The sequence below is a fragment of the Scyliorhinus torazame genome, chromosome 29, assembly GCF_047496885.1.
Source record: "Scyliorhinus torazame isolate Kashiwa2021f chromosome 29, sScyTor2.1, whole genome shotgun sequence".
In the NCBI taxonomy this organism is placed as follows: Eukaryota; Metazoa; Chordata; class Chondrichthyes; order Carcharhiniformes; family Scyliorhinidae; genus Scyliorhinus; species Scyliorhinus torazame.
The window spans coordinates 23,476,405-23,486,794 of record NC_092735.1 but is presented as its reverse complement, the minus strand read 5'-3'; the positions used below and the strand labels follow the sequence as shown (position 1 = coordinate 23,486,794).

The following is a 10,390-nucleotide window of genomic DNA, read 5'->3' as shown; positions in this document are numbered from 1 at the left end:
CTGCTACAATGCATATTGTCTTCGGTTATCAGACTGCACGGATCGTTGACAGAAAAAGTTACAAGACCCAAAGGAGGCAACTTCCTGCTGCTTCGAGAAGCCCTGCGAAGAAACTAGAACCTTCCGGACAACCTCAATCATTGAAAAATGACACTGAAACTAAAAGAAGTTCATAATTAAAAAATCTTACGTGACGGTGGGGTTTGGGGTGGGTGGGGGGGGGGGGGGGGGGGGGGGAGGGGCAAACCTCTTCTCTCCAAATAAAAACAGCAAATGCTGGACACCGTAGGCAGCGTCTGTGGAGAAAGAAACAAAACCAAAGTTTTGAGTCCGTGCGACGAATTGGACTTGAAACATTAACTCCGTTTCTCTCTCCGCCGACGGGGCCAGACCTGTCGGGGTTTTTGAGGCACTTTCTGTTTTCATTTCACATTTCCAACATCCGCAGCATTTTGCTTTTACCCTTTCTCCCGACCGCGCTAACTCGGTCATGGTTCTTTTTTGCCCCCGCTTTGTGGCCCACATTACCCGTTCAATTTTGCCAGGTCAACTGTCACGGAGTAGTTGTGACGTTTGGTCACTAGATGGCGCAGCATAAATTAAAGCAAGAACTCATTTTCACCAATTTACGGAAGCGGTCTCGCAGTTACACGCTGGTGCCGTCGTAGGGTCATGCAGCACAGAACGAGGGCCTTTGGCCCATCGTGCATGCGTCGGCCATCAAGCACCTATCCTAATCCCATTTTCCAGCACTTGGTCCTTAGCCTTGTACGCTATGGCTAAATGCTTCTTAATTGCCGTGCAGGTTCCTGTCTCTACCACCCTTCTAGGCAGCGAGTTCCAGACTCCCAGCACCCTCTGGGTGAAAAATATTTTCCTCACATCCCCTCTAAACCTCCTGCCCCAGACCTTAAATCTATGCCCCCTGGTTATTGATCCCTCTGCTAAAGGGGAAAGGTTCCTTCCTATCCACCCCATCGGTGTCCCTCATAATTTTATACGCCTCAGTCATGTCCCCCCACCCTCAGCCTTCTCTGCTTTAATGAGGACAACCCCAGCGTAACCAGCCTCTCTTCCTAGTGTTGGCAAACGTGGCCTTTCGAGTCACAGAGCGGATGCAAAGATTCTTCTGCAAGAGGAAACATCCTCTCTGTAGCCACCCTGTCAAAAGCCCTCAGGATCTTATATGTTTCGATCAAGCCGCCTCTTATGCTTCTAAACTCCAGCGTATAGAAGCCCAGCCCTCTCCAAACTTTCCTCAGAAAGATAGCCCACCCATTCCAGTTATTAGCCTGGTCAATGTTCTCTGAAATGCTTCCAATGTATTTACATCCTTCCTTAAATGAGGAGACCAGTTCTCCGGGACGTGACACATTACACCGGCTGATAACATGACAGAGAGGCCCCATGAATCCGGGCATTGAATGTGGGCAGGGTATTGGTCCAGGGTTCCTCCCCGGTCAGCTTCGGTGCAGAGAGTCACCTGGAGCAATTCCTGGCTCTTCCTCCCCATCTACCTTCCCAAAAGCCCCAAGGCATTGAGACCGACCTTTAACTCCGTGGCCAACTAACTCAACACGGTCCAGGAATCTTCCCATTCTGTCGGGTGTTGTCCTCACCACCGGGGCTCCTTGCAATTTGGGAATGGGTCTTAAACTGGCTTTCCCGGTATTATATAAAGGCAATAAGAGGACGTGCTGGTGTGCCCTTGTTGAAGAGGTTCGATTAATAATAATTAGTGAATAATGAAGTCTCTATTAATAGGGCTGAGAACTTAAACACGTATTTCGTCGTCCTCATCAACAAAAGCAAAGGCCTCGGTCTTCATCGGGCTGAAGGCCATTTCCTGCGCCGGGGACAGACGCCTCTCTCTATAGTCCTCCCTGTGTCGCTCGCCTCTCAGCTGGGCGCTGGTCTCCTCGCCGTCCGCTGGGACACGTTGCCCTGACGACAGCGAGTGCGCTCTCCAGCTCCCCGGGGCCCTGCTCTCCACTTCCTGGGCGGCCAGGGTTCCCAGGTACTGACCCGACTCAAAATGGCCACCGAGGGTGCGGGGGGCATGGCTGTCCATTGGCGGGCTGCCCTCTTGACCGCCAACTGCCTCCCTGTGGGTGAACAGCTGCTGGGAGCCAGTCCGGTACTGACAGGCGCCACCCCTCTTGGCACCAGGCTCGGTTGAATCCGGGTAGCTTAAGGATCCACCATAACGCCGGAGAACATGTCTCTCTGCTGTGAAGTTCTGCGTCTCCCTCAAACCATCCACATCCTCGGGGTGCAAGTCCAGGCCCCCATCCTGCTGGCAAAGGCTCTTTAACGCAAAGGGCGAACCCTCCCTCAACACTCCTGGCTGGCTAACCGCACTCGCCAACTCTGGGTGACCGTTTTGCTGGGGTCCATTTAAATCCCCCTGGCCGAAAGAACCTTCCAGATTGAACTTCACGGGGGGTGCGTCCTTTCCTGGGCTGTCGGAGGTCTCCTTTGCCATGACCCCCAGAACCTCGGCCATCAGAGAGGGCCCCAAATCCAGGCTGAAGGACAGTAAGGAGTCTGTGCGGGGAAGGTCAAAATCCGTCATGTCCGCATTGTCCACCATCTTCTCCAAGTCGGCCGCCATCGAGTTCTCCTTTGGTTTATCCAATCTGGACCATCTCGGAAGGGTGCAAAATCCCGAATCCAATCCTGAAGAAGAACAGGCAGAGTACCGTCAGGGAAAGAACTTAAATATTTGCAGATTGGAAGGGAAGATCAATCCAGCTACCCTCCCTTCCTGCCCCTTTGACAACAACAACTGGGAGGTTACATCGAACTTGAAAGACTGAACAGATTGGGGCTTTTTTCCCCAGGAAAGGGAAGGCAGAGATGGGTCACCCGACAGACGTCTTTTAAGATTGCGAAAGAGCCTGTTAGAATTATAGAATCCCTACAGTGCACAGAAGGCCATTCGACCCATCGAGTCTGCACCAACCCTCCGAAAGAGCACCCTACCCAGGTCCACTCGCCTGTCCAATCTCCACAACCTAATCTGCACATCCCTGGACACCAAGGGGTAAATTTAGCGCGGCCAATCCACCTAACCTGCACATCTTTGGACTGTGGGAAGAAACCGGAGCACCCGGAGGAAACCCACGCAGAACGGGGAGAAGGTGGAGACTCCGCACAGGCAGTCACCCGAGGCCGGAATCAAACCCGGGTCCCTGGCGCTGTGAGGATGTAGAGAAATTGGGCGGGATTTTCCCTCCCCGCCATGGGTGCCGGAGGGGGTCCGTCATTGGCCAGCGGCAGGATCTTCCAGTCCTGCCGATGTCTTTGGGACTTTACACGCTCCGCTCTCTCCACTGCCAGGGAACCCGCCGTGGGGGAGCGGTGTTTACGGTTGCCTAAAGAGTCCAGAATCCCTCCTCCACCTCCCAGTTCCTGGCACTAAGAGGACTTTGGTGACCAATGGGCATCCATTGGATTGTTCCCCGATTCCTGCAGGAAACCCTCTCGCTTTTACTGCCTGCCTTCAGGCGCATTGGGAGAGATTTGCAGGCCGAGAATCAACCCCTTTGGTCAGGTCATGAGCACACCTTTTGTGACCATCAAATCCTGACGTGGGGCCCGAACCCGGAGCCTCCTGACCTAAAGGGTAAGGATGCTCCCCACAGCATCGCAAGGCCTCTCCAATCCAATTCCGGTACCGTAAGTGTAGGTTTGTCACGAACAACTCCTCCAATAGGGGGGGGGGGGCTCGGGAGAACCCACTGTCCCCAAAAGCCAGACGATACAGAGTTAAGGTGAAGCAGAGGCAACACAGGAACGTACCTGTTTCTGGAAGGCGCTGCTTGAGAGAATGGAGGAAAGAAATTAATCCGGAACTTCCAGAAGGGAATTGGAAAAAAAACTTGAAGTGGGGAAAGATTTATCGGGTCAGGGAAAAAAGGAGGGATTGGGACTAATTGGAGATTCCCAACGATTCATAGAATCACTACAGTGCAAAAGCAGGCCATTTGGCCCGTCAGGTTTGCTTCGACCCCCTGAAAGGGCACCCACAACCCAGGCCCTCTCCCCCGCCCTATCCCCACAACAACTAACCGTTGGACACTAAGGGGCAATTTATCACGGCCAATCCACCTAAACTGCACATCTTGGGACTGTGGGAGGAAACCGGAGCACCTGGAAGGTGGATTGGCCAATGCTAAATTGCCCATAGATGTGCAGGTTTTGGAGCTATGGGGATAGGATGAGGCAGTGGGCCTAGGTAGGGTGCTCTTTCAGTGGGTCGGTGCAGACTTGTTGGGCCAAATGGCCTCCTCCTGCGCTTTAGCAAATCTACGGTTCTATGGTTCGAAGAAGAAACATCCTCTCCTAGTCCACCCTGTCGAGACCCCTCAGGATCCCGTATGTTTCAATCACGGGGATGACAGCGGGAGAGATAGGAGAGGAGGGGCGGTTGGGGAACTAAAGTTCGAGCGTGCGGGGAACAAGGGAGTGGGCAAGATGAGGGGGCAAAGGAGAGGATGGCGGGAGGTTGAGAGGAGAGGGTAGAGGCCCGTGTAGAGGGTGGAGAAGAAGACTGAGGTTGAGTAAGATTTAAGTTGAATTTACCATATGACCCGTCCATCACGTCCGGACTCGACACCACACTTTTGAAGTTGAACCGCTCCACGGACCCATTTTTTGTCTCCAACAGATGTGGCAGAGAGACAGCATTCTTGATGATGGGCGACACGACTGGCGGAGGCGACATCTCCCGGCTACTGTTGCGGCTCCTGGTGGGTGGCTTCCTGACGTTCCTCAGTGCCCGGACCAGCGGGTTGGACTTGGCGCTCTCGCGCGCCTTCTCCCCGCCGTGATCGCTGAGAAAGGAGGTGTCGCCAAACACGTCTCCACCCCGGCCCACGTGCATGGTGTGGCGGAAGTCTCCCAGCGGAGAGCTAATCATGTCGGTGGTCAGCTCGGTCTTGAACCGCCGCTTGCCGTGCGTGTTGGTGACCAGGTTCTTAAAGACGGGTAACTTTCCAAAGCTCATTTTTCTATCCGTCCCGGTATTCGCTGCGCTTTATCTACTGAGTAAACGTGCGGGGACGGGAGACTGACATAGAGTTTGTGGCAGAGAATACGGCCTTGCGTAAGGCCCGACCCAACTTGAACCTTATCGCAGGAGCCTCGTAGAGGAATGACAACTTAAAGTGACAATTAACCAATTTCCCTGAAGTGTTTCTGGCGCAATAATGGTCCTGAAAATAAATTTTAAATGTCAAATCATTTGTAGTGATGATATTTTTTAAAAAGCAAGAGAATTAATTTGACACTTTTCAGGACTCAAAGGCTGGTGCTGTGCTGGGAGAGACAGCGCAGGTGGTCAGTCTGAAAGAGGACATTTTCTTTTCTAAGTATCTTTCGCGATTGCTAGGGGGGCAATCAAAAAGGTACAATCCCCTATCTTCATCCAGTTTCTGGTGTTAAGTGCGGGACTGGGTGCTGGCGTTTCCACGGCAACCCTTCTCAGTTGAACTCCATCGGCAAGAAGGTGTTGCCTGCAGGGGCTCTCTGACGAGGCGTAGAGCAATGGTCTCTTATCGGAGCCTCCCTGTCAATTAAGGAAAACAGAATCGTCCTTGTTCTTTTTTATCCTGGTTCACTGCCGAGGGTCGTTCAGCTAGGCCCGACTTCCTGGGTGCGGAAGCTTGGGCAGGAAATGCAAAGAAGTCACGTTTCATTCCTCGGGTGTCAGGATCTCCCTGAGCAGTGATGGAGCTGGAGATGAACCCTGATGCGTAGCCAGTAAAAGCTCTCCGTGTGCCGACCGTCCCCTCAATGGATGCACCAAAACGATCAAAGAGTCTGGTCTTTGGAGAACTCCAGCTTTAGACTTCAAAGGGCCTTGCCTGGAAACGAAACAGAAAACAGGGACTCACTATCAATAGCAGCAAAAGGTGTGAAATCGAACAGCATCACCTCTGGTGTATTAAATATCTGATTATCTCATTGCAAACCTTCCCGCTCGCTCGAGGTGAGACACTTCCATACCCATTGTCTGCAAACAAAAGGGACTTGCTCAAGCCTTGCATCTTTTTTGACTTACCCGGGGCATTGGGGATTCTAAAGATTCGCAATCCCTTGAGTGAAGAAATTTATCAATCCTAAATGGTCAACCCCTTATCCCCAGACTGTGCCCCCCCCCCACCCCCCCCCCCCCCCCCCACCCCCAGTGTTTTAGACTCCCTGACCAGCATGGACGTGTCTAATGGGAGGGCAGGAGGTGAGAGAGAAGAGGGAGAGGAGAGGGAAGTGGCAGGGGGCGAGGCGAGGAAACTATAGGAGTTTGGAGCAGGCCTCAGGTTAACACTGCAGCCTAAATACTTCAGCAAGTTCATGATCTTTTTTGACATGGACGAGGTTTAATTCTTTGATAGGATGCAGGTGTTGCCCTCCCCTAATTGTCCCCAAACTGAGTGGCTCAGTAGCATCAGAGGGCAGTTGAGAGGGGGAGACGGAGAAGAAAGGAATAGAAGGATAGGAGATGAGATGAAAAGCGTTTCATAGGGAACGTAAACGCCAACGTACAACGTGCAGCTGAATCGGTTGTTAAATTCTACGTGGGCATCTCTTAGCCAAGCAGCCAGGAGTTTGAAACCCTCCCATTAATTTTCCGGATATTTTAAAATATTTCGGATTCTGTTTTGCGGAAGGGTCTCCCAGGGAAAGGCCTGCTTTGCAGGCCCGGAACCATCATGAGGAGGGGATATTTCCTGAGACCTGCCCACCAACAGCCCCCCGCCCCTCCCCCGCGAATAAAATATCACATATCACACACCAGGGCCCAAGGTTAATATTCTGTTTTACACTAACCTCCCACCTTTACCGCCCCCGGGGGGGAAACAGGCCTGGTTTCCAAGCCTGCGGTCAGCTCATCTTTCTCCCACTGTCTGCAAAGGACTGAATCACCTCTCATCACTGACTTGTCAGCCGCGACATCATTTCTGCAGCATCAGGCAAGATTTCAGCCCATTGTACATCCCCGGAACGTCAAGCCTTTTTAATACCAGCGATCCGGCGTGCTCTCAGTGCACAGGGACATCCGGATTGTCATTCAGGAAACCCCTCAGCCATTTTGAAATGGGCCCCCTCCATTAATTTGAAGGGGGGAAAAGAATCATCCTGCGCTGGCATTATCTACCTTTCCGAGTGTTCGACAGGAGGGTTTCCTGCAGCCCTGGTCAGAGCGCTCAGTGACAACTTATGCAGGCTCCATGGTTGCCACGGCAATATTTGCCTGCAATGGGGTTAGCTCGGTTGGCCAGGTGGGCAGAGAGCGGCGTAGAAAGATGCCAAAAAGCACTTGTCCAATCCCTGCTCCAGCTATGGCGTTCAAAAGGCATCTTGACAAAGACATGGATAGGGTGGGTATAGAGGGATACAGCACAAGGAAGTGCTGAGGGTTTTGGCCAAGGGTGGTATCATGACCGGTACAGGCCTGAGGGCCGAAGGGCCTGTTCCCGTGCTGTATTGTTCTTTGTTCTCTGAAGGCAATCATTCCCACCCCATAAATCCCACCGTGGCAGCTGGCGGCATTAATAAAATCTGGAATGTAAAGCTAGCCTCAGGAATGGTGACCAGGCCTACTATCGTCGATTGTTGTAAAAACATATCTGGTTCACTGTTGACCATGAGCAAAAGAAATCTGCCCTCCTCACCCGGTCTGGTCTACACGTGACTCCAGACCCCACAGCGATGTGGCTGACTCTGAACTGCCTCCCTGAAGCTAGCAAGCCACACAGTTCAAGGCCAATTAAAAAATATATATATTTTTATTCGGGTATTTGCAAGTTTTTATAATAATAAGTGACATAAACATGGTACAATAAACATTTCCACCCCCATCACAATCTTCACACACCCCAACCATAAAACAACAGTGCGGCCCTCTCCCCCCCCCCCAACCCCACTTTGGAATTCTGTTTCTGCTGTCATTTTAATTTTCCCCGAGAAAGTCGACGATCGGCTGCCACCTCCGGGTGAACCCGACCATTGACCCCCTTGAGGCGAACTTTATTTTCTCGAGACTGAGAAACCCAGCCATGCCACTCACCCAGGTCTCTGCACTCGGGGGCTTCGCGTCCCTCCACATTAATAAGATCCGTCTCCGGGCTACCAGGGAGGCAGAGGCCAGGACGTCAGCCTCTTTGGCCCCCTGAACTCCCGGCTCTTCCGACACTCCAAAGATCGCCACCTCCAGACTCGGCACCACCCGTGTTTTGAGTACCGTGGACATTGCCTTAGCGAAACCCTGCCAAAACCCTCTAAGCTTCGGGCAATTAAGGGTGGACGGCAAATGCTGAGCTTGGAGACAACATCCCATCATAGCATTTATTAAAAAATTAGCCTCATCTACGCCAGAAAGGTCATGGAGATGCAGACGGAGTGCCGCCTTGCAAAATATTTAGGATGTAACATTAAACTAGGGCCTGTTCTGCTTGTCCAAATGAATGGAAAGATCAGCAGACTCTATCTGAAGCGTGGGGAGTTCTGGCATCCAGGGCAATTCTCCTGGACTCGACAAACACCACCGAAGTTGAAATTGCTGGTGTTTTTTTTGGCCTTGCTGCGCACAGATTGGCTGCTATTTCTGCCTGCCTAACAGTGACTGCCCGTCAGAAATAATTGATTGGCTCTGAAGCACTTTTGAGACATTCCGAACGTACGATAAGACCCTAAGCGCTTTCTTTATTCCCATTTAGAGAATAGGTTGGGTGGTAAATATGATTAATATTTTAAATATTTAAAAAATGATTAATATATGATTAATAAAAGCAAAGAAAACTAGATGCCAGAGATCTGAAATAAAAACTCTGTTCTCTATTTTGTATTCCTCCTCCCCCGCCGCCCGCCCAGTCTGCATCCTGTTCTCATTCATTTTTTGCCTTCAGACAGTGCTGGCCTTTATTCTGCTATTAACACCAACTCTGGATCAATGCCTTGTTCCTTTACCACTGCCATTGCCACTCTCTTTGCCTTTTGTTCCATGGCCATCTTTGGAATTCAATGTCCCTCAACCTCTAACCTAGCCCTGATCGTCCATTTGTTTTTGCTTCAACTGACCCTCCCGCCTTTTTCAACGACATAAAACCTTTCATGTTTTAAGGGCAGCACGGTGGCGCAGTGGGTTAGCCCTGCTGCCTCACGGCGCCAAGGCCCCAGTTTCGATCCCGGCCCCGGGTCACTGTCCGTGTGGAGTTTGCACGTTCTCCCCGTGTTTGCGTGGGTTTCGCCCCCACAACCCAAAGATGTGCAGGGTTGGTGGATTGGCCGCCCTAAATTGCCCCTTAATTGGAAAAAATGAATTGGGTACTCTAAATTTATTTTAAAAAATAAAACCTTTCATGTTTTTGCCCTCTTCAGCTCAAAGAAGACGTTCCCCCGGACTCGAAACATAGAACATAGAAAATACAGCACAGAACAGGCCCTTCGGCCCACGATGTTGTGCTGAACCTTTGTCCTAGATTAATCATAGATTATCATTGAATTTACAGTGCAGAAGGAGGCCATTCGGCCCTTTGAGTCTGCACCGGCTCTTGGAAATAGTGCCCTACCCAAACTCAACACCTCCACCCAACACTAAGGGCAATTTTGGACACGAAGGGCAATTTATCATGGCCAATCCACCTAACCTGCACATCTTTGGATGTTAACTCTAAGCTGGATTCTCCCGCCCTGTCCGCCGCAAGATCACCACGGGCGGGACGCGGACATTGACCTCGGGCTGGAATTCCTGGTCGCTGGGCGAGCACGGCCGGAGAATCCCGCCGACTGTTTCTCACTCCGGGGATGCTACCAAACCTGCTGAGTTTTTCCAGCACCTTTGGGTTTAATTTCCACCCTTTCCGCCATTTCACACTGAAGCACAGAATTGTTACGGCTCAGTAGGAGGCCATTCGGCCCATCGTGTCTGCCCCGACTCTCCAAACGGGCATCGTGACTTAGTGCCGTTCCCCTGCCTTCTCCCCGCACCCCTGCACATCGATTCTATTCAAGTATCATCGAACGCCCCCTCGAATTACCTCGATTGAACCTGCCTCCCCCACACGACCAGGCAGCGCATTCCAGACCCCAACCACTCGTTGTGTGAAAAAGTCTCACAGCACCGGCCTTGGGTCACAGTCTGTGTGGAGTCTGTACGTTCTCCCCGTGTCTGCGTGGGTTTCCTCCGGGTGCTCCGGTTTCCCCCCACAGTCCAAAGATGTGCCGGTTAGGTTATGGGGTTACGAGGGTAGGGGGGAGTGGCATGGGTAGAGTGCTCATTCGAAGGGTCAGTATCGACTCGATGGAGCGAATGGCCTCCTCCTGCACTGTTGCGATTCTATGGTTTTAAAATATAAGCGCCTGCCGTGACCACCGGATGCCTCAA

At 51.8% G+C, this 10,390-nt stretch overlaps 1 protein-coding gene across 1 annotated transcript in view; it reads right to left on the bottom strand.

The window, feature by feature from the left end:
- Positions 1-240: 240 nt before the first annotated feature.
- Positions 241-10,390, bottom strand: part of LOC140403934 (cdc42 effector protein 4-like) — a 32,871-nt gene continuing 22,721 nt past the window's right edge. The window contains exons 2-3 of the mRNA XM_072492200.1: positions 4,588-5,870; positions 241-2,679 (exon numbers count right to left, since the gene is read on the bottom strand). Coding sequence (XP_072348301.1) covers positions 1,775-2,679; positions 4,588-5,011 — 1,329 coding nt within the window. The 5' untranslated portion in view covers positions 5,012-5,870 and the 3' untranslated portion in view covers positions 241-1,774. The remainder of the gene's footprint in view (positions 2,680-4,587; positions 5,871-10,390) is intronic.